This window comes from Manis javanica, chromosome 3 (genome assembly GCF_040802235.1).
Source record: "Manis javanica isolate MJ-LG chromosome 3, MJ_LKY, whole genome shotgun sequence".
NCBI classification, from domain to species: Eukaryota; Metazoa; Chordata; class Mammalia; order Pholidota; family Manidae; genus Manis; species Manis javanica.
In genome coordinates this window covers 162,422,169-162,446,692 of record NC_133158.1, presented here as the reverse complement: position 1 = coordinate 162,446,692, position 24,524 = coordinate 162,422,169, and the positions used below count along the sequence as shown (strand labels likewise).

Genomic DNA, 24,524 nt, shown 5'->3' with positions numbered 1-24,524 from the left:
TGTCACCCTCACCCTCACTGTCACCCACACTGTCACCCTCACCATCACCATCACCATCATTTCATGAACCCCTTTGCAAACACGATCTTATGTTGTCTTCATTTTACAGATGAAGAAACTGAGGCTAAGTTAATCACAGTCACACAACAAATAAACAAGTGGTGGAGCCACAGTCTGTTCGACTCTGAAGCCCTGCTCATGGCCCCCCTGACCACAGTGGGAACACAGTGTGGCTGATTTCATGCTGCCACAGTGACCCTCTGATCGGGCATCCCTGGAGGCTGGTGGGGCTGCTGAGGACATGGAGAACATGCTCCAGGGTCAGTCCTCAGGCCCAGGGCACCCCTAAGGCAGGCAATAGGAGGAAGCAATGACCACTGCCCAACAAAGGCAGAGTGGAGATCTATGAGGAAGAGGCATTTGGCAATGAACATAACCATTTGCATAGCAGAGTTAGAGACCCAGCTAATGTTTAAAGCACGGTCAGCTTGAACTAGCAGCTTCAAGGTAGGTAAAATAAAATGGCAACCATTACCATTTACTGATCACCTACTATGTGTGCCAGGCTCTTTCACATATTTAATACCTAGTCAGCTCAGCAACCTCGACAAGTAGATGGGTTTCACCCATTTTACAGGTGAGCAAATGGAGGCTCTGAAAGGGTCAGTAACATTCTCAAAGTCCTGCAGTTAGAGAGCAGAGGTGAGACTCAGACCTGCCATCTGATGTGAGATCCAGACTAAGCCAAAACTGAATTCTCAGGGATGAAGCTTACCAAAACCAAACCAGTACAATAATGGAAACACAGACACAGGCTGGCTAGGCCCCAGGGAGACTCTGCTGAGGCTCTGGAATCACCAGGAAGGGTTTTGGACCAGAATCACATGTATTTGTTCATCCATTCCTTCCATTGTTCCTGAATTCAGCTGACTTTAAGTAAGCGGTTCCTGGGTTCTGAGAATATAAGAATGAATTAAATGAGCTCACTGTTCACCATCCAGTGAGAAGATAGAGAGTAATAATGGTAAGAACAACTCATGTTTATTGGGCCAGTGCTATCCTCTTCAGTTCATCCTCACAATGGCTCTCTGGCATGGGTACTGTCCTTATCCCCCATTCTACAGATGGAGAAAGTAGAGGCAGATTGCTTGAACCCCCAAGATTCCACAGCTACTAGCTGGAACCAGAATTCCAACCAGGCAGTCTAACTCTAGAAGTTAAGCTTTACCCCATGCCTTCTCCCAGTGATAACCAGCAGTGAGCCACTCACCCAGCATCTGGCAGAGTGGAGGCATCTGCTCTTTCATGGTCTCATGATACTCAGTGTAGATGAGGCCAGCATTAACTTCCCTGGTGACCAATCAGCAGACGAGGGCAGTGAGGCTCTGAGAGTATGAGCGACCCACCTAGGATCACACAAGCAAGAAAACGTGGTCCAGAACTCACCCACTCTGGCAGCAAAGCAAATGCTTTCTCCACCAGGCCTTGCTCCCTCCTGAACACAGCTCTAGTAAATGCATCATGGGGCAGGTGGAAGACGGAAGATCAAATTGATACAGGACAGAGTGATTACCTATGTTTGATTAAAAAAAAAAAAAGTACGGTATCATTTGATTTGCAGACAATAGGTTGCTAACAGAGCCGAGCAAACCAAATCGGTGTAAGTCTAATAGTACTTGAAATGCTAACACATAGTGAGATTTGCTCTGTTCAGTGCACGTGGGGTGTATGACTCCTGTAATATTCATAACCACCACTGGAAGCAGGTGCTGAGCCATCCACACACAGACCTGAAACCGCTTGCCCAAGGTCACACAGCTGACCATTGGGGGAGCTGGGATTCAACCCAGGCAGTCTCTCAGCCTCACCCTGTGCAGCCCTAAGATGCAGTTTATGGTAAGAGCCAGGCAGCTCTGTTGGGAGCCACCTATGGAACATACCCTGTGCCGGGGCTCACCGTGTGGGAGTGCATTTCCCTCCCCAGAAGTCCAGAAAGTAGGTGTTATCCCAGCTTTACAGTGAAAATTTGTATTTTGAGCTTAGGTCTGTCGGATTCAAGTAACCTATGTCCCTAATCCCTACTCATCTTTTTATTTTTTGAAGTTAGATACTGAAAGAAAATGTTAAAAGAGTAGAAGTATGCTTACTTCCCCCAGGGCTCGCAGAAGAGTGACTGTCCTGATGGGACACTCTGCGAGGACACCGATGCATCTGCCTTTTGTCCCAGCACCTGGCCCAGGGCCTGGCACATAGTGGGCCCTCAACAAGTATTTGTGGAATAAGCTACCCAAAAGGGACAAAAGCAAGCCAAGACTTAGAATCTGAGACCCTGGTGGCTCTGGGGGACAGACACCCCCTGAGCCTGTATGTTTATAATACAGGCATCATCACAGCGAACTGCTGAGAGCTCTGCCCCCAGCGGAAGGCCCGGACCACGGCACGCCCGCCTCCCGAGCCCCTGCAGGTGGGTGCTGACCCTCTTGGCCGCGGAAGGGTGACGTGCAGGATTCCTGTGAGATGGTCGGGGAAGTATCTGGGCACAGATAAGGACTCAGAGCACCCTGCCTGTGGGGACACTTCCCAGACTGAAAGGTCAAATTACACAATCCAACACCCCCACTTTATAAATTGTTATACTAATTTAGGATTTTCTGCCCCAAAGGAGCTTACCTACCCTTGTGACTTGCACTTATGACACAGATCAGTCAGGGCCACACGGGGTAAAGTGGTAAGCGATGCTGGAGTTCTTTTAAAAGTTTCAGCCTTTTGAATACAAAAGGTGTCACTGTAACCCTTAAACTGAGAGACAATACCCAGCCATGTCACACAATGGTTTACTCAGAAGAGGAAACCTGTTTTTCAGGGAATTTAAATTTGCCTTTCAATGTGTAACCCTGGGTTTCTACCCGCAGTCAGCTCCGGCTGTTTGATGGAACCTTGTCAGCTTTGATTTCAACATCTCTTCCTCTCTAATGGCAGCCCCGGTACTGCATAGCCCCCTCATGCACATGCACAGGAGCACAGCTGATGGGAGGGCAGGATGTGACAGGAGCCAGGAGTCACTTGTGCCACTCAGGGGACATTCCAGCCAGCCTATCTGTGGGGTTTCTGGCTGCAGGTTTCCCCCAGATCAGAGGCCTCAGGAATGTCAGAGTTGAACAAACCTAAAATGGTTTCTTTGCTGCAGACCTTGTCAGAGCCTTTACTGTGTTCAAGTGACTCTATAAGAAAGGGAAATAGCTCACAGCCACTCTCACTTTTTAATCATGGGACTCTTTTTAATGCATTGGTATTTCTCAGAACTAGTGCTCCCCAGAACACAGACCGGGAAGCGTTCTTCCAAAAGGACTTGAAAATGCCAGCAGGCCATCATGGTTTAATGCCACAGTCCCCAAATGCTGGTCAAAGGATTACTCACAGCAGAGTTGCTATGCAGCTTATCACAAACACTAACTCCCTGGCTACACACCAGACCTCCTGCTTGGGAATGGGGCCTAGGAAGCTGGATGTCTAATAGGCACTCTGGGGACTGTTTAACAGACAGTTCAGGGAACTGTGCACTAGAATAGAAATCTGAGAAGCAGGTATAGAACCTCCTACATAATCAGCTTATGCAGTGTTTATTATATCCTTCTTGCCAGCCTCTCTGCCTCTCCTGCGCTGCCTACGTGGACTCCTCCCCTAGTCCCCAGACATGAGCAAGGCACCGTGTTAATTCTCAGCCTGCCTTCTTTCTGAATCATCTCTGGCTCAGCCGTCACTCCTAATACGCTTTAGAGACTCTTGCTGAGCACCCCCCGAGGCCAGGCCACAGGCGCAGGCAGAGAAAAGTGACAGCCCAGCCCAGCCCCTGACCAGAGCTCGAGACAGGCTGTGAGTGGTGGTTAGTCCAAGCGTGGATTAGGAAGGCTGCCTGGAGGAGTAGACACCTGCACTGAGACGTGTAGGATCAGCAGGGTTTCTGGGGTTGAGGCATTTCTGGGCAGAGGGGCAGTTAAGCAAGGCCCAAAGGCCGGAAACAGCTTAGGTGATGGGCACTCGTGCTGCTGGGGAATATGGAAGCTTCTGGTAAGAGGTGGGGAGTCACCAGGGCTGTGGGAGGAGAGCCATGCCCAGGCCCCCAGCTTCTCACGCTTCGCCTCTGCAGATGCTTCCAGAATCCCTGTCTCAGCTATTTGCCTGCCATGCCCCTCCTACCCCCTTCCCTTCTTGGCTTCCCTGGTGAAAACCTATCTATGCTATGAGGCCCAGTTCGGAAAGCACCTTCCCTGTGAAACCAGTCCTGGCTGCCTTCATTGAGGTGGCCTCCCCCTTCCTCTGTCAAAGTTCACCCCTCATTCTTTCTGGATTTATTTTTCTAGGGGCTACTAGCCTACTCTGCAAGGGCCTATAATGTTGGGGCTCGTCCTTTGTCCCCTTCTTCTTTGTTCACATTCTAAATCCTACTCATTTTGTACTCTCCTAAGTAACTGTTTAAAAAAGGAAGTTTACATACAGTGAAAAGTGAACTTTTCAATTTACCAAAATATATCAGGGGCTTGAAAAATGTTTATGCCCTTTGCTTGCTGTACCCCCTTCTAGGAATATAATTGGAAGTTGGGACAAAGATTTATGCAAAAAGATGATTACCACAGCAATTTTTATAATGGCAGAAAATAAGAGCAGCCCCAATGTTTAAATATAAGGGAACATGTAAGTAAATTATACTGTATACATAGGCTAAAGAATCTATGCAAAATGTTTTCATATATGGAGAAGTGCTTATGAGGTAAGTGGAAAAATAACAGGTTGCAATATCATGTATATAATCTGAAGTATATAAAAAATATGTAAATATATTTTCATACCTATTTATATGTCAAATCCATAGAAAAGACTTAAAAATACACCAAATATTGGCAGTTTTTGTAGAAAGCATAATTCCTGTTGTTATTATGTTTTAAATACTTATGTTTTTTCCATACTTTCCATAATTGACACAGATTTCATGTTTGTAATTGGAAAAAAAAGTAACGCAATTTAAAAAAGGAAGCTCAAACTCAGCATGAGTTTGGCTTTTGATGGGGTGGCTTGCACGTTACTGGTGACATATTTTAAAGAGCCATTCTGTGTGCTGTGTTTTTACCATGCGCTGTTCTACTCTGGGACTGCAAATAATGGGCTGCGCTCAGCATGCTGGGGCTGCCAGAGCCCTGCTTTGCTCATCGCTCCTGTGATTTGCTGTCCTCCTCAGACATGCCCAGAGTCACATGGCTTGCCACATTCTGGGCCACTTGGGTGTGACACTGTGTGCTGGATGGCCCTTTAACAGCGCAAAGTTTCTGTCTTTTTGAGAAGGTGGTCCCTGCCCTTGGCTGACAGGGCTGAGCATGCTCAGCAGCCTTCGGAGATTCCCTTCCCATACAGCCACATGGGCTCTTCATCAGACTCCGTTTTACACTGATGGTCCCAAGGTGGCCTCATCTGGTTGATTTGGGTGCTGCCCTTCCCATGTCGTCACCTGGCCTCAGTTCTGGTGTCTTCCTGTTTAAACCCAGGAGTCCCACACTCCTGGCACACGTGGTTGTGTCCAAACCCAGCACTAGGCAGCAAATTCACATTGTATCCACTCCACACTCAGTTTGCATCATTTCCGAAGGAGGTTTTATTATCCTCATTTTCCATCTGAGGAAATGGAGCCATCAGCTCTAAATGCCCCACGGTCCCAGCAGATCGGAAATTCAAACCCAGGGCTGACTGACCTCAGGGTTGGTGCTCTGTGATGTCCAAGAGTTAGGGCCACTGAACATTGAAAGAAAATGTCCTGGGGACACTTCAAAGCCTGTGAGTACTCAAAGAGAGCACACTGCCCCAAATGCCCACGGACATCCCTATTTGTTTCACTGTATCACTGTGAAGACAACTCAGATCAGCAGCCTTTATTCAACACCTCAGACTTAAGTGCTTCAGACTTGGGCACCTTGGACATCTGGAGTCACTCAATCAGAAGATTTTGTGGCCATAGTGTGAATGAGTCTGAAAGGGATATGTGAATGCCTCTGCGAGGTCTGGTGACAGGACTGACAGAGTTGGGATCTAAGGCATATGTTGCTTGCAGAAGTGACCTATCGCACCAACAGCACAGAAATGCCTTTGACATGGGGGACAGGGAAGGTGTAGACATTTATAGGTAAGGGTTCACAGTGACTCATTCCTTGCTGTCATTGTTAATGAATCAAACAGTATCTAATATCAAAGCTGATACATGGAAATTGTCCCCACAAAATCCCCTGAGAGGAGAAGGGGGTGTCTTCTCTGTTCTCCCACCTGTGGGAACAGGGGGTGTTCCCAAGCTTCAGATGACCTAGAATTAAATTCACATCATCCAATCTTCCACATAGAAAGACCACATAAAAACTACTCAATTGTTTGAAAGGTCAAATGCTGGTCTCGTGCTGTATTACAAGGTTGAATAAATAAGAAATTAGAGTAAAACCTCACAGATGCATAACAGTTCAAATCCACACAGATGTTGTAAGTGATGGGATCAGCCCAAATTAGTGAAACATCTGAGTTACCAAATAAGTTTAAATGCAGTTTAATTAAATGTTTTTAAAAGGCCAGGCACTTAGGAGATACCTTATAAGTATGAATGGATATACTGATGAATGGACTGACTGGTGGATAAGTAGGTGAACAGGTGGCTGGACGGATGGCAGTTAACACATCACAGTCTGTTCCAAGCACTGTTCTAAGTACCTTACATTTATAAGCTCACTCAATTCTAAAAGAATCCTATGAGGTAAGTACTGTTAATACCCTCATTTCAAAGTGGAGGTCACACAGCTGCTGAGTGGCAGAGCCAGGATTTGAATCTAAGGTGTCCGGCTGTAGAGTTCCGGTTTGTAATCGCAGAAAATTCATGAATGTATGTTTTAATTGTAATGTTTTAATGTTTTATTATGTTTTCATACCATTTCAATATGCCAATATTGAGCTGCTGGAGTGTTTAAAATGTGTGTCCATAATTACGTCTGCTGCTTCAAAATGAGGTAACAAGTCCAGTGCCCACCATTTCATGGATGGAGTACTGTGCCCAGAGAAGGAAGGATAGTAGTAGCTCCAGCCTCCCAGCAGCCTGTGCCCAGCTGAGGCGAGAACTCAGACCTCTCCATGACACTTCCAATTTCTTACTTTCCATTCCACAACCATTCTAGTGCACCTTTGTAAACTCAACTCGCTGGTCCACATCCAGATTCTTTCGATAGTTCCACAATAGAGGAACATAAACATACCACTTACATCAAGTTTCCCCCAGCAGGTGGTATCACTGAAGCCCCTCCTAACAGGTTTTATGGTGACTGAGAGATGCCACCACTCCAGAAGCCCAGCTTTTGGCCTTTTACTGAAGCTGCAGTTGGCTTTAAGGATCTGCTGGTTGCTTCTAGCATGCACTTGGTTTTTCCTTTCAAAAGAGTCCATTGAAAAAAGGACATGAGCATGAACAGTGCCAGGAAATCCAGGAAGGGCTTCTCAGGGCTGCATGTACAGTTCCTGCCACCAGGCGGCGGCAGAGCCCAGCAGTTACAAATGCCCCACGCGGAGGCTAGCTGCCTGCGTTTGAACCCTGACTCGTCTACCTAGATGAGTGACTTCAGGCAAGTCACTTGTCTCCATGTGCCTCGGTTTCCCCCTCCACAAAATGGGCAGAACCATAACACCTACCTCACGAAGTTGTTTTGAGGATCAAATGAGATTATACATAAAGCGCTTAGCAGTGGTGCTCATAAGCACACACCCAATAAATGTTAGGTTTTCTTTTATTATCACAATCATTCTGTTAGAATACCAAAGGATTATCCACAGTGATCCATTGTTCTAGAGAATTTTTATTGAAAACAGATGAAAAGGTCACCAGCTGGGGTCCTAGATACCTTTTGGTTATTCAAAGATCCTTCATAATTAACCTTTATGATATTTTATTCATAAAAGAGTTACTGCTGAAATGGATTTTGAGGAGGGCAGTGACTTGCTTGTTAGCCCTGGGGCTTTAACAACCTCACCTTCGATCAAAAGATGGGGTTCTGGGTACCGGAGAGACGCCTTCCGACCACTCTGCCACGGCATCCAGCAGCCACTGACAGACTTGTGGTGCTGCACTGGGAAAAAAAGATCAGTTTTGTAGCACTTGGCACTTTGCCAATATTAAACAAAAGCTTTATTAAATTATTACTGAACAATTGTGTGTCCCTGAAGTAGCTTCAGATTTATTTATATGCTTTTTTTTTTAAGTCTTGAACACGGAGACATTCAGTTCCTCATACATTCCAAGAAGAGCATTTTGTGAAATTTTCAGATGGAAAATGAAATCTTAGTGGCCATGACCTTCCATAATTTTGCTGGGATCCACCCTTGTTTTTCCAGCTGTACCTGAGGTGAAGTTCCTGTGCGGGGCAGACATCCTGAAGAGCTTCCAGACTCCCAACCTCTGGAAAGACTCAGACATTGAGGAAATAGTGAAGAAGTTTGGCATGGTGTGCGTGAGCCGGACAGGTTATGACCCCGAGGGGTACATCTCGAGCTCGCCCATCCTGCAGAGGTACCAGCGCAACATTCACCTGGCCAGAGAGCCCGTGCAGAACGACATCAGTGCCACGTACATCAGACAGGCCTTGCGCCAAGGGCAGAGTGTGAAGTATCTGCTCCCAGACGCCGTCATCGCCTACATCAGGGACCACAACCTCTACATGAGGGACCCTTCCTTGACAGGCAATCGCAGCATGCCGAGGAATGAAGGGAAAACGAGCTGGGGAGGGCCATCCACGTCTCCTCTGAGCCCCTCCTGAGAAGAGGGTAGTTAAGGGCTTTCTTTTTACTTTTTGCTTTTCCAGTTTTCATTTGTTTTATTTCTACAGTGATTTTACTTCTTAGGAGAGTTCTGTCCCTGGAAGAAATACCTTCTTTTGCAAGGAGCAGGTGTCTCCATCACAAGGATGTGCATTTATAAAAGAAGTTAAAATGGGGTGGCAGGTCAGTAGGATTTGGCACCATCTCCCAGAACCTCTGGATGAAGAGGCCTTCTTTTTTGTAAATGATAATTGCAGTGTGAGCACTGAAGGAGGTTCTGCGAGTGGCAGGGTCCCTGAGGGTCCGATCGGAATTGCCCACAATGCACTTTTTCACTAGGACCAGGTGCAACATACTGGTCTTGATTGGAAAGACTTGTCAGGCTGCTAATTACCACACAGTAGGCTTTGTCAACACCTCATTTCAGACCAAAATAATACTAATTGAGGGGTCAAAAATTTGGAAGCAGCACTTCCCCATTTTACATGGAACCTTCCCCAAAGAACCATGGTCTGCCTGCCTACTGGCCGTTAATAAAATTTAAATTCAAATCTATCCAAGTCATGATCCTCAAACAGTATTTTTGATACAGCAGATATTTTTAACACAACTTTTCTATAAATGCCAGGTCTTCTGATTTGCAAGTTTCCAAAAAGGGACGGAGGTAAAGCAGATGCCTCGACTGTCTTAGAGGATCTTTTTGAATGTTTTATGACTGCCTGCCTGTTTGAATATTGGCAAAGGGGTAAATAATAAATTGACATCAAAAGGTACTAATGAAAAGTTTCTCTTTTTTCTTTCTTTGTTATATTATTAATGCCTGATGTGCCAGCTGTTGCTCTTCTTTCTAGCTATTGTGTGAAATATGCTGCTGTTCCAGTCGAACTGGCGTGAATTTTAGAGTTTATGTCCCCAGGTACTAGCCATGGAGGGAGCAGTTGCTTTGAGTCTACTCTTTACACTTGCTGAATGGCTAAGAACTTATTCTCCACAATTCACCCAGTTTATCCTTGCTACAGATTCAGTCGTGCAGGAAAATGGGGAGTCAGTTATATCGCAGCATTTGCATGTGTGTCATGAGAGATGAATGAAGTAGGAAACCAGGGTTCCCTGGGTCCAGGGTAGTAGGACCCTGCTGGGGTAGGGTGGGGATCGTCCCAGACTTCCACCCTGCTGGCCTTTCCCACCCTGATTGACCTCTGCCCTCCAAGACATCCTCAAGGACCCTGATAATGCAGGGGAATAGGAACCAAACAGCCTTGTCTGAAAGCTGCCCTGACAAGCTGTGTGGCTTTGACTAGGTCCCTTCCCCTCTGGGAGCTTGGGACTGGAAGCTCTCCAAGGGGTGCAGGGCTTTGTTTTGTTTGCTGACATATCCTAAGTACCTAGAAATTTGCTCCAAATGTGGCCTCAGGCTGGTTAGAAATGCAGACCCTCAGGCTGCACCGCAGACCTGCTGACTCAGAATATGCTTTTTAATAAGATCCCCAAGTCTTTCAATGCACTCACCTAGAAAGATGGCCTGTTACAGTATTAGATTTATTTTTAATAAACTGTATGATTGAAATTATGTCACATTTACTCTGTTGAATATCTTCCTCCTTAACGCTCTGGGTATCACATCCTCATCATTCTGTGTAGAGCACAGAAAGCAAAGGAGTCAAGAAACCTGTCAATAGCTGTAGTGTCCAGAAAAAGTGGTGAGAAAGGGACCTGTGGGTTTGAGGCAGGATTTCTCAACTTGGGCAACATTGACATTCTGGGCCGTATCACTTCTGCTGTGAGGGGCTGCCCTGTACATCCTGGATGCTTAGCAGCACCCCCCCCAAACTGTAACAACAAAAATGCCCCCAGACATCACCAGACATTCCTGGGGTAAACAATAACCACCCTGGTTGAGACTGGCTCAAGGATATGGCTGTAGGGGGGGAGGGATACATATAAGGAGGGGTCTTCTGTTTCCCCATAGGGAAATCAGGAAGCAGCAGCTCTAGAATTAAGTATTTTAGAATAGCGTCCTCTCAGAAAGGGTGAATTTGGGAGGTCACGTTATTCTGGGGGACAGAGTGCTGTGACAGTAGGACTTCAAAGCCACATCCTTGACTTAGAGGAACCCCCAACTTCACTCTCCCCTTACTCCCAAGTGCATAGCAGCTTCTCCCGTGTCTTGGCAGGCTGGGGCTTCCAACATACCCTGCAGCCCCCATGCTGACATTCAGGGCAAACCAAGAGACTCAGTGAGTCAAAGGTAATCGTTTTATGGTTATGACTGTGACTATTATGATTCAAATTTCAAGGGTCACTTCTTCAAATCATTTATTGAGGACCTCTCGTGGGCCTGACACTAGACTGAATTACTAGGAGTCTGATGACGAGCGAAACAGACCCAGTCCCCACAGGAAGCTTACAGCCCAGTGGGGAGACACACATGCATCGGTCACCCAAATGAACAATGGTGGCAAGCTGCGATGAGGGCTCTGCTGGCCAGGGGCCACAGGACCCCATGGGGCTGGCAACACCTAGCTCTGATCCCTACTTCCCAGGCCCTTTCCAACTAACTGTGTATCTAATTTCACGTTTGTAATTTTTATTCATTTCCTGAAAAAGGGCCTTCAATACTGAACAAACATTAGACCCCATAAAACATCAGGGATTCACTCTGATGACAGAGTGTAGAAAGCAGGGAATTGAGGATGGATTTGATACCTGAAAGGTGAATTCACAAGACTTGGGAGGCAGCTAGGTTTTCAGACAGAAGACCCAGCATGTACAAAGGCCCTCAGTCAGGACCAGGCAAAACAAGCAGCGTGATGAGCTGGATTCATCACCAGCTCCTTAAGAAGGGGTTAGTATTGGGTGTGTACCTGACAGCAGGCACCCTCACATGCCAGCATCCCCTTGTCCAGCCTTCCGTAGGCTCAGGGCACCAGGCCCGCCTAGGCTTAGACGAGATGCCTTCATCTCTGATTCATGGCTGTATGGTGTGGCTCCCACCAGGGAAAACCTCCATTTCAGAGCCTTACACTGTCTCCTAAAATAAAACAACGCACAACAAAACCCGCTTTATATATTTGTGTGCGCGCCCATACACACACACACACACACACACACACTCATATATCTCAATTTCCATACTCTCACTTTGTCCCACTGATTCATGTAGCCTCCCTTTTTTAGTATCAGGAGAGAGAAAACCTATCACTGCTGTGCCCCTGATTTATGTCCTTGACACTGACCTGCATACCTGATTTCACATTCCTTCCCATTCCCTCAGGCCTTCTTTGCATCTAGTTTGCCCAGGCATTTTGTTTATTTTGCAGGAACAGAAAAACTGTGCTTTGGGCTCCTGGGTAAATCGAATTTCCAACCATAAATAAAGGTTCCCCCACGATAGCATACACTGTCCAGATGAGAGGCACTCTGTGTCCCAGCCTGAGGAAAGAATTTTTCATTTCTAATACTGTGTATCACTTGGGACAGAATGATGTGAAATCCCATTTCAAACCGATAGCGCTCCAGATTTGCAAGGTACGTTTGGTAATTGGGTTAATACATGAATATGAATTTCTTATCTCTGTCCTCGTACTTTTCACTAAGGTCTCCATTCATGGACTGTGTTCAATTTTAGTCATGAAATTATTTCTTGGACAAAAGCTCAGCACTGTAGGTAACACACGTGACTAATAAAGAATCTATAATAATGCACCTAGGCACACACTTCAGAATATTTTAGAATTGTTAAAATAATCTGCAGAAGTCTTGTTCCTGGCCCACAGACTTTGAGAACTAAAAGGATCTAAAGTTAATCTGGTCTCACCTTTCCCAAATTATCAGAATATTAAAATCCCACAAATTAATGGGAGTTTCACTGTTAAAAACAATAATAGTATTGTGTTCTATGGACAAGTCTGGGGAGCCCTGCCTTTTCACTCCTGGTGGAAATCCATCGTGAGTGCTTACATGCCCAGGCAGTCTTTCTTCCGCATCCCTCGTGTGCAGCCCCTTCTCTCATCCTTCCTGTCACTTCCCAGTCCAGGCCACCAGCCTCTCTTCCCTGGACTCCTGTAATGTCCTCCCCGATCCACTCTTGGCCCCTGTGGTCCCTTCTCTACATGAGCCAGAGCAGTTGTATGTGTATCTAAAAATCTGGTTATTTTACTTCCCTGCCCAAACTTTCCAAGGGATGCAATAAGAAAATGGAAGACAAGTCAGACTCAGAAGACACACTTATAAAAGGTATATCTAACAAATGACTTATGTCCAGAATATGTAAAGAGCTCCAACAATTCAAAAATAAGAAGACTAAAAGCCCACTTTAAAAGTGATGCGCAGGTCTGGTGTTGCTCTTGGTAAGATCCTGCTCAGGCAGCTGGCCCTTGGCTGGCAGCTAAGAAATAGGCTTTTGGAATGTTGCCTATGTTTCTAACTGATAAGGTTGTTTTGTCTGTCTGGGCACTGAACGCTGTACAGGCTTGGCTAGACTGTTTGTACAATGTGACTTACAGTGAATACCTGCTTTCCATCTAGGAGTTTGGAATTTTGGTAATCAAGGCTGCCTGTGCAGGCACAGTACCTATATCACCAGCCCACAATAAAAACCCTGGATTCTGGGCCTCAAGCAGACTTTCCTGGACAGACACACAGCTGTTGCTGCATTTCACTGATGGAGGAAGAAGTATTTCTGTGCAACCCCCACCCCAGGAGGGAGAACTTTGGAAGCCTTCACCTGGACTCCACCCAACATGTCTTTCCCCTAGTTAGTCCCACTGTGCACCCTTTTGCTCTAATAACCTACTGCCATGAGGGGTAACTGCCTGAGCCCTCAGTCCTGCAAGAGAGTCACCAAATGTAGAATCCCAGAAACAAGGCACTTCCCCAAGGAAGATGCATGAGTGATGACATAGAGGAGATGCTCAGCACAGGGGGTCATTAGGGAACCACAGTGTGATGAGATACCACTGTGCACCCCCTAGAATGGTTCAAATCAATCCAGCAATTCCAATCCTCAGCATCCACCCAAAAGAGATGAAAACATGAACCCACTCAGACTTGCATGTGAATGTTTATATCATCATTATTCATTATAGCCACAAGCTGGGAAAATTCAGTCATCTGCCAGCTGGTAGATGGATAAACAAATGTTTTACAACCACGCAGTGGATTACATTCAGCAACTCAAAGGAGGAACCAGAGATAGATACCTGCACCAGGTGAAGAGCCAGACAACACAACAAATTGTATGATTCCATTTATATGAAATTTCTAGGAAAGGCAAAACTATAGAGGCAGAAAGCACACCAGTGCTTGCCCCAGAGGGTGGGTTGACTGCAAGTGGGCACAGGGGCCTTTTGGGGGTAATAGGAATGTTCCAAAACTAGATCGTACTGGTGGTTGCACACTATGTACATTTGCTAAAGCTCATCAAACTATACACATAGAATGGGTAAATTCTGTGGTGGTTAAATTATACCTCAGTAGAGGTGGTTTTGAAGATCCATCTGCACTTCCTCTGCTTGCCCTGAGAGTGAGGACCTGACTCCTCCTGAGCCTCTCCCATTTCCCCCTTCTTCAGGCTGATTCCCTGTCTTCTTCAGTTCTCCACTCAAATCACCTCGTCCAGGAAGCCCTGAGTCCTGATTAAGTTAGACTCACCCGCTGTCCTCCTAGCTCCCCATCCTTCCCTCGTAAAAGAGCTTCACTCCTCTGGAAATGGCTGACTCGGTGGTGACTCAAAGTCTGCTGAGAACAGGAGGTCATCTCGATCATTGTTCTTTTTCCCTAGCACACCTCCTGGCTCAATAAATATTTCAGGAAATAATACCCCTTAAGCATCTGAATAGCACTGAGAAGCCCCCATGATAAACACATCTGTTTAACTTGGTATAAATCCGTGTTTTTGCACACGGAATCCTTTGTACACACATACACTTAATCATACGTGGAACACTCTCAAAGGAGTAGTTTAGGAAGTTCTTATCCCAAGTTTCTTCCCCATTTTGCTGCTGCAAATAATGCTTCAGTTAACACCCTTAGACCTGAGCCCTTGCAAACCATGCTTTTGTGTAGTAGATTCCCAGGAGTGGGATTTTGGGGTCAAATGGTATGTGTACTTTTTATTCTAATCAGTGTTACCAGATTGTAGACACTAGATTTTTTTTAAGTAAATTGAATTTTTTTTTAAAAATCTCATAAAGCTGTTGAAATGAATTTTTTTAAAAAAAGAATCTCATAAATGTGTTGAAATCCTCATTTCCTTACTCCTTTGCAAAGGTTCACCTCCATTATCTTTTAAACAAGCCAAAGCAATGTCTATCTATTTTTTTCAATAGATAATTTGTGATGAAGAATTTCAGGAACTCACTCACCACAAAGAGACATAGCAGTCTGTAAGCAAACGTTGTTCCTGGCGTTTTAGGTGGGTGGATAAAAGGAGGTTGTTTAGGTGGCTGGTGGGCATGAGGATGGGTAAGCAGAGAACTTCTCACACCCTACTCTCATCCATAGAGCCCAGGGCCTGGTAGCCCAGGCCTATGACACTGTGGTTGCCTTTGTACAGTCTTTGCAGCCTCCCAGCAGCCAGAGGAGTCGCCCTCCAGCCCGCCACATGCCCACCATGTGCTCCGTACCTCTGGGCTGGCAGCCTCCCAGGAACTCCCTCCCAGGGCCTATTCCTATTCCCATGACTGCATGTCTCTGCTTTACTCCCTCGCTCTTGGCAACATTCCTGTACTCCTCTCCATGGCTCCCCATTGCCTGCAGGAGTCTGCATACCTTGTTATAGCCTATACGGCTCTCCTTAGCCCAGCCCCACTTGTCTCTCCAACATCCTTTTTCCCTCTGAGATGTCATGCCACCCCTTTTGCCCCCGTTGCTTCCCATCAGCCATGCTGCAGCCACCTTTGAATATGCCAGGCCTGGTAGATATTGCCAGGCTTACCTATACCTCCCAGGAGATGCCAGGCTTACCTACACCTCCCTGCGTTTGCGTGTGCCAGTCCTCCTTGGGAGTACTCTCCCCACCCTCGGTCAGACAAACACCTACTCTCCTTCTAAACTTTGTCTCTATGCTCAACCACCATCTTGTCCTTGAAGAACTTCATACAATGCTCTACTTGTTATACTTCTGTCTCCCACTGGACTTGACTTCCTTGGAGTAGGGTCTCACTCGGGGTGGCAGGCAGTATCCTCAGCATCTAGCCCACTGTGGCACCTGCAAAGTGCTCAGCAAGTGCTGCAAGGGTCCATCAAGTCACAGCTTTTACACTTTCCCCAGTTCTCTCAGCACAGGTCCCTTGAGCTCATGTTTCTGTGTGTCCAGCCCATGGCCAGGTGTTGTGAGGCCTATACACGGCCCTGGAGACACAGTCACAGGCCACAGAGCAGTGACAGTCTCGCTGCGGGAGCTGGTGCAGGCGTGCAGAAGTGCACACATGTGAGAAACAGCTCCGGGGCAGAGTAAGCAAAAGCAGGTGACCGGGAGCACTCAGGCCTCTCCAAATTCAGGAACGAGGTTGCAGTGAGATGGAGCGTGAGGACTTTGACGGGAAGGGGAGAGTCGCTGAGGGGGCACATTTGGGCAGAGGGATCTGCAGAAGTCAGGCACGGCTGTGAGAGCGTAGGCGGAAAGCCACCCACGTGGAGGGTGAGCAGAAGGGAAAGGAGTCTAAAGCTGGGGAAAGGTGTTGGGGTCAGAGGGCCGAGGGCCTCGAATGACAAGGAAGAGAAGGAAACTAGACCTAATTGGGGATGTGAGTGCCAAACTGCTCAAAACACCCTATGAAATAATGGCTTGGCTACTTTAAGTGACTTACCCAAGATCACACAGCTAGGAAATGGTGGGCCTGGGATTCAAAACCAGTCTCCCTAAAACCCATCTCTGTTCATTCCACTGGACATTATCAATGGTGCAGGAAGAAGGTCACAGAGGTGAAGAGTCTTTACAAAGATTATTATAATGCTATTTGGAATGTGTTCTCCGTCCAACTCAGTGAGCACCTGGCCTATTTCTTCCCATTTTGGGAACACAAACCCTCCATGAGCTAGCTACCTAATAGGCGTGTTTACCCTCCACTGTTTCTGAGGAGACAGGACAGAAACTGAGGCCTTGAGGCTAGCCCTGGCCTGATCAGGTGGTCTTGGCCCACCCACCCCCTGTGATCCTCCCCTGAGCCTGCCTTCCCCTGTCTATTATCCTGACTGTACTCATTTTCGGGATGTCCGGGAGGACATGGTCACATGCTTCCTGCAAATCAATGTGTGTTTGACCAGCCGCTTCCCTTTCATCTCTCATTGTATGTATAATTCCACCCCAAGAACACAAAAGCATTGGTCTGGCAAGATTTGTTCTTTTAAAATCTGGCCAGAGCCTCACTAAGGTACATTAATCTTTAACTCTATATAGATTTTTCTGATTAGAAAATATTCCCTATGCTTTCATTCCATGTGGGGATTCAGTTTCTGCTTCCATACTGATGATGACTTGGGATTCTTATTTTGTCTCCAGTATTTTCTTCTGTGGGCTTATTTATCAGATCCAGTATACCAAGATCCCCATAGACCTTTGCCTTATTCAGGAAACGATAGCTGATTAAGACCTTGGGCTTCAAATTCACAGATCCAGACCCAAATTCAGTCCCCAGCCCTGCCACTCTACTCATGTGACCTCGAGAAAGTCACAAACCTCCCTAAACCTTGTTCTTTTCTTCAAATGAAGGCCCAGTGGAGTCATATCTCACCCAGAGTTCTCTAATCAGCACAAGGCCCATGTGTGGTCCTAACAATTACTTCTGAAGAGTTCTTAACTCTGTGCAAGGACTCCTGTGAGCCCACCCCACCCCTCCCATCCCTCAGCCTTTTCCAGTCTTCCCTCTTCTTCCAAGGCCAGCTGCCTGCTCTTTGTCCATCAGTCAGCCTTTTGGGACCACATCCAACCCTCCCCTCTGCCCAGCCCCTCTGCTTGGCTCCATAGGAAGGCCAGGGAATGTACACAAAAACCACGATCTTCCTTAAAAACCAAGGAAGTGACAAAGGTATGAGTATATATAGTTCATTTTCCCTCAAGTTTATTACTGGCCAAATCATATTTTAAGAGTATCATCAAAGTGAAAACACAAAATCTATAAAATCTTCTGTTAAGCCTCAAACCCTCAAGGCTCAAGTCCACCAAGTACTAGAAAAAGACTGACCAAGAGAAGTGATTTAAAAAAAAAACATCGGGCGCCTCTCTCCAGCCACTGGCCCAGTGGGCATGCTCAACATGAAGCAAACACCATGTGGGTCAAGCATCTGCCCACACCTGTCCTCTGCCTAAACCCTGCAGGGGCCCAAGTTCCTGGATAACCTGCCCCCCACTCCCACTCAGCCCTTCTGCAAGCCTGTTCTGGCAGAGGTATAGTGATGGGCCACCAGTAGGCAGATAAATCATATTGACCCTTTCCACTTTTTAGTGACTCTGGTGTAATTGCTGATGACATCTCACTTTAAAATTCCTCTAGTAATTGCTTCAGAACAAAAACCATTCGCTCCCTCATCAATGGCGTGATATGGCAGGGCATGAAGCCTGCCATCACTGGTCTTTTCATCTACCGTATCACCGACAGGATGAAACAGCTGCTTAAAGACTGGAATCAGACTGAATCTCAAGGACTGACTTCTGATTTCCTACCAGCTATGCCACCGTGTAAGATGCTGTCCCTCAACTGAAACAATGCTCTGGGAGACCATCCTGTTGGGTGCCTGTAAACTGCTCCACAACCCTCCCGCTTCTGTCATCTGGGTTTGTGGCCTCTACTCTGTAAGGTTCCTGCCCCCTTATAGGTCTGTCAGGTCAGGAGATCCAGCATAGTCACCTCTCTGGCACAGCCTTGGAGCTCGTGTGTGGGCTTCCATCAGCTTATGGGTAATTCCCCAGGCCCGACTTCTGTGCCTGCCCACAGGAACCACAGTACCCCACAGGACCCAGGCTTCTTTTCCAGGAGGCATTTACCCTGCACATAGATGTCTATAGGCCATGGGTTTGGAAACTTGGGACCCAAGGACCTTTGCAGGAGGATGTTTGACTGGGGAGGTACACTGAGGTAGATAAAATAAAGGGTGTCTTGTTCTTCACAAAACTGCCACGACCAACAACATCCCCTCATTGAGTGTCCTGGGTCTGCCCACTGGGCCAGGTCCTTACTGTGGACAGGACCCTTGCCACTCCCATTTCTGTACCACCCTTTCCAAGGTGCTCTAGCCATCTGGCAGCAACCCAGGAGAATTACCTCATCACCCTCGGCTGGAATAGCAGGAAGCATGTGAAAAGTAAAACCATCCCTAATCCGGGCCCTGGCATGTCTCAGTGGCAAGCCTCGCAAGGTAGACAGCAAAGAAATAGGACCACCCATGGGGTACCTACCTTCCAGTTGCCTAGACCCTGGGAGGCTCTGCTCTTTTTAGAGCCCTGAGTTTCACACCAACTCTTTTTGGTTTCCTGGACCCAATTCCTGTATGTGTGTCTGTCTGTCTGTCTGACTGGATGTGTGTGTGTGTCTGGTTTTCCCACACACTACACCAAACAATTCTCAAACACCAGGATGCCGAGAACTCAACTCAATTCTGATGCTGTCTGCCTGGAGACAGCACCAGATTCCCCAGGTTAAGTGTTCTGTCCTCCAAGACTGCCCTTCAGCCCCATTTCAGATGCAGGTTGCAAGCCCCAGGCACTTACCTGTGCATCTGACCAATAGGTTAGAGATTGGAGGTTCCAACAACCTCCCCCTTAAATTTGATTACTTTGAGAGGGCGGCTCACAGAATTCAGGAAAATACTCTCCTTGATGGAGCTTGGAGCCTGGCTTGGTGGCACATGGAAGTGTCCTGGTTCCCCAAGTGTGGAAGCTCTCTCTTACAGAGCAGCAGTGTGCAAAAGAGAGAGCAAAACACTCTTGTCGTGGGTTTTTGTGAGGGCCTCATTGCATAATCATGACTGACTATATCATTGGTCATTGGCTGATTCAATCCCTCTACCTTGGGGGGTCCAGAAGCCTCTGATTGACATAATATACACTCCTTTCACTTCTATGGTGCTGAGGCATTTTTCGAAAACTGTGGATAAAGACCAGTACACCTGAGAAATATATTTTGGTCATCTGAATGACCAAATATATATTTCTTATAACTCATCTTATCACAAGCCATGAGCCATGTATGCCATTTCTAGTAGCATGTTACACTGAACAGTCACATGAGGTAACATGTGGGAATGAGGACTGCAGATGGAATTCAGAAACACAATTTAGTAACATGAGCCCAGAAGTCCTAACTGTGCTCTGCAATTCCACCCCATTCCAATGGCTGTTTACATGTGCAGAGGGGACTGACTGGGGCTTTTATAATCCTGGCTAAACAAGAACATGACTGCTTACTTGGTGTCAAAACCCTCCCCAAATGCCAATGCAGATTACCTTTTTTACACCTAGCAAAAATCCAAGAGTTTGACAACATAATGTGTTGGGAAACAGACACCCTCACACACCACTGCTGGGAAGGCAAAATGGAACAGTCCTCGGGAGGGAAATTTGGCAGTATCCAGCAAAAGTATATTAAGTATTTTCCCTTTGACATAACAATCCCACCCCAAGAAATCTATCCCAAAGATAGAATATGACAAGGCTTAACCTGCTCATTGCAGCACTGTTTGTTACACCAAAAGACTAGAAACAACCTATGTGTCCATCAGGAAGGGACTGGTTCAGTAAACCTCGGCACATCCATGTAATGGAGCACTTGCCTCCGTAAAGGAAAGGAAGAAGCTCTCCCTGAATTACTGTGATAGATCTCTAGGATATTCTATCAAGTTAAAGAAAGGTATGTAGTATGCTATCATTTAAGAAAAGAAAATCATGACTATCTATTTATATTTATATTTTTTAATAAAAGGGTAAACCATAAAATAAAAGAGCTATATCAACCAATGGCAATGGATAAGGCTTGTTTGGATCCTGATTTAAACAAAGAAATTGAAAAAAAAATTATAAGATAAATGATATTATGAAATTATGAAATATTTGATGATATTAAGGAATTACTATTTTTGTTTTTTAGTTGTGATAATGGTGTATAATTTTTCTTTAATGAGTCTTCATCTTGGAGAGATACTTCTTGAAATGTTTCTAGGTGAAATGATATATGATATCTGGTGTTTGCCTCAAAATAATTTTGGAAATGGGGGGTGGGTGGGGATATTGCTGAAACAAGATTGACTGTGGGTTAATAATTGTTGAAGATGGTGATGAATCTATGGGAGTTCAACATATAATTCTCCCTATGTTTATATAGGTTTAAAACTGTACATAATAAAATAGTTATGAGAGCAAAAATGAGTGAGAGAGAAGAGAAAAATAGGAAGGAAGGAAACGAGGGAGGGAGGGAGGGAGGAAGGAAGGAAACCAGAAACCCCTCCCACCTCCCACGCAGTATGTATCACAATCTGTAGAAATAACTGTTATGTATCAATGAAAGGTAGCTGACCCACTCTACAGAGCCATTTTCTAGACAGAAATAAATCCCAGGCTACGCCCCCTTAAGTGGGTTTAAGATTCTGGAGCTTGTAGACATGGTGTATCATTTTCACATTTGCATATTCATGAACCCATCAGAGAACATCCTCCGTAGACCTTGGTGCCCCTCAGTCCCTGCGGCCTCTTGACAAGCTCACTTACTGGCCAACACCATGGACACAAGAAGGCAGCTTTGTGGGGCCACTCTCATCCTTTCAGACGTTAAGCTCACAGATGGCACTGCGACAGCGCAGGCTGGAGCAGTGTCAGTTCTCCATTACGATCTATTCGCACACAGAAAGGAGAAGATTCTACAAGTCTCCAAAATAAAATGAGCCCCTGAGAAGACAGGCAGACATGTGGTGTCAGATGAGGATGGTTTTCTGTATATGCACCAGGCAGGAGTAGGAAACTGCCTGTCCCCTGCTAGGAGACTCCACTCTGGCTGAGGGACCCCAGGTGGAGAGGGCAGGATGAGGTTGGGGGGCACCTTCCTGCCCAGCCTCTTGTGAGGAGCGTACTTTGGGGAGGGACGGATCCTCGGGGTCTCTTCCCAGGCTCTCGGCTCCAACCCCACAGCCCTCAGGAAGCGCTGCTGCCCCCACAATGACTCAGACCAAGCGTTCTGCCTCCACAGCCTTCACAAGCAGCCCCTGACTGGGAAAGCTCCAAGACTTCACAGTTATCTGGGGATAAGAGTTCGCGCCTCACAGGGCCATCGGGAGGATCCTGGGCGATCAAGGAATCACGAGGTGGAGGTGGTTCCTGAGCTCTCACTTATGCCCACGGAGCAGACTGACCCGCTAGAACCCAGCTCCTCTGGGCTCCTCTCCCCTGCCCCCCGCAACCCATCCTGAGGCCCTGGGCTCTCTCCTGTCCTCCCTCCCCCACCCCAGGGTTGCTCAAGGTGCCTGTCAGTCCTGCAGTACACTCACAGCCTCAGGTGGTTCCCACGGGACTGGTCGCCCCTCTTTGTAGTCTTGGGGGCTCTTAGGGCTTGGTCATGGATCTCCAGGTGTCCCCTGCTCTTCTTTAAGGCAGGTGAATAAGCAAGCCCCAGTAGGCTGTCCTGGAGCCTTTTCACCCCTGTCCCCATCATTAACAAATCTGCCCCTTCCTGGGCACACTTTTGCTCTCCTACCACCCTGCTCCCCACCTCTCTAATCCTGGCTGTCCTCAGTTCCAGTGAGAGCCCTCCTCCTCCTGGGTGTCCTCACAAATTGCTGGTCCCACCCAGATCCCCTCTCTCTTCTTTCTACACTGTGCTCAGTGACTCTTTGCTTTACAATCCCAGTGATATCACTGACAAGAAGGAGCTCCACATGCCACTGATTAACAGATTAAATCAGGCAAGGCAGAGGGGCTACGGGAGCATCACCGTAGTGACCCCTCACCCTCCGCAGCACTGCCATGGAGCACTCTTCACTCATCGCATTGGGGTGATTGTAGGGCCCCAGAATGGAGCACAGGCCAGCTCCCTTCTCTCCCTCTCCATTTGTCTCCCTCCTAAGGCTCCTCTGGCTCAAACAGCAGCATGTCTGGAGCAGTACGTACTTTGTGATTTCTTTGACCCTTATCTCCTTTGCTAAGAGGTAGTACCTAGATAGGTAGACAGAGTGTCCCCATTTTACAAATGCGGGAACTGAGGCACAGAAGAGATAAGCAACCTACCCAAGATCACTCGGCAGGACAGTGGCACAACCAGCTTCAAACCAAGCATTCTGCCTCTAAAGCCTGCCCTCACAAGCAACTCCGGCTGCGGTTAACAGCACACCCAGCTGGAGCTATGCTTGCAGAGCCCTCCTGGGAGGAGCCCCAGTACTGATCTGTTGTGGAATTAGACAAAGGCAGAGAGAAACCAGACAAAACCAGGCTGAACCACATGGCCCAGCCATGCACCCAGCTGGCCAGCTCAGAAGAGTGAGGTCAGTGAGCAAGAGATGCCCAAAGTGTGGCCAGAGGAGGGAGAAGTAGCCAGACCTTGGTTCTTTGCAATGGGCAGGAAGGACCAGAGAGGTGTGGGGGAGTGGGGAGGGGGGTGGGCAACGCCTCCACCTAGAGGGTGAAGACTGGCAGAGGGCCAGAACTGACTGGATCCCTGCTGTGTGCCAGGTACTGTGACAGGCATTTAGTATTAACCATTTCAGGAGACTTGGAACAAAGGGAGAAGGTTGGGGAGGGTGAGAAATCCATTTGTCTGAACTGGATGGTGTGGAGGAGCAGGGAGAAGCGTTTAGACTAGTTGCGGGGGACCACGGGAATGACATTTCACTGCTTAAGCCTTTGGCTGACGCTCTGTTCCAGGGAGTCAGGCTGACAAAGAAGCCCAGGCCTAAAGCTGCTGGCCCTGACCAGATGCCTCAGAGAACCCCAGCCTGGCCAGGACCCACCCATCCACCTGACTGAGCCACAGAGCTTTCTTCTTGCACATTCAGGCTAGGCAGGGCCAAACAGGCTGCCCTGTCTGTCCCACTGAGATGAGCCGTGGGCTGGCTAGGGAGAGGCCCAGAGCCAGGGCCTGTGTGATGGCCTGAGCATCCCAGAGCCAGGTGAGAAGAGATGGGAAATGGGTCTGTTGAGGGCTACAGCAGTCCGGAGCAGTGGCTCTCAGCTAGGGGTGATTTTGCTCCCAGAGACATTTAGCTATGTCGTGGAGACATCTTTGTGGGAGGTACCAACTGGGATCAACTGTGCAGAAGCAGGGATGCTAAATATCCTAGTATACATAGGACAGACACCCCCACTTCCCACAACAAAGAATTAATGTGGCCCAAAATGGAAGCAGAGCTAAGGCTGAGGAACCATTGAGCAAATGGGTAAAGGGGGTTGAAATCCATGTCACTTCCTGGCATGAAGCCGCCCCTGCCCTAAGTAAGAGGCATCTTTCCCTAACGCAGCCAGATGCAGTGTGCAAGCTTTGGGGAGGAGGCGGGGGTGGTAAGGGGGGCCCATGGTAGCACTAGAGGGGGATGAGAATGAACTTGCTGTCACCCAGGCTGTGATCTGTGCAAAAAGCAATTTATAAGAGACATTAAGTCTTTAATAGAGGGTCAAAAAGTCAACCCACGTGATTATGTCATCTCGTTACTGGCAAAGACAAAGGTTTTAAGGCCTGACGACATACCTACCAGGTAGCAAATGAGATGTGATAGAAGGTCTT

The 24,524-nt window shown here is 47.2% G+C and overlaps 1 protein-coding gene across 13 annotated transcripts in view; it reads left to right on the top strand.

Annotated features, from left to right (window-relative positions):
- NMNAT3 (nicotinamide nucleotide adenylyltransferase 3) overlaps nt 1–10,350 on the top strand; it is a 116,176-nt gene extending 105,826 nt beyond the window's left edge. For 10 of the 13 annotated variants that reach the window (XM_036991618.2, XM_036991612.2, XM_036991616.2 and 7 more), the window contains 2 exons: nt 2,382–2,464; nt 8,404–10,350. In XM_036991618.2, coding sequence (XP_036847513.2) covers nt 2,382–2,464; nt 8,404–8,825 — 505 coding nt within the window. In that variant the 3' untranslated portion in view covers nt 8,826–10,350. Of the gene's footprint in view, nt 1–2,349; nt 2,465–8,403 lie in introns of all 13 variants that reach the window. The other 3 variants (XR_012129483.1, XM_036991615.2, XM_073232267.1) reach the window with 3 other exon arrangements.
- The last annotated feature ends 14,174 nt before the right edge of the window (nt 10,351–24,524 follow it).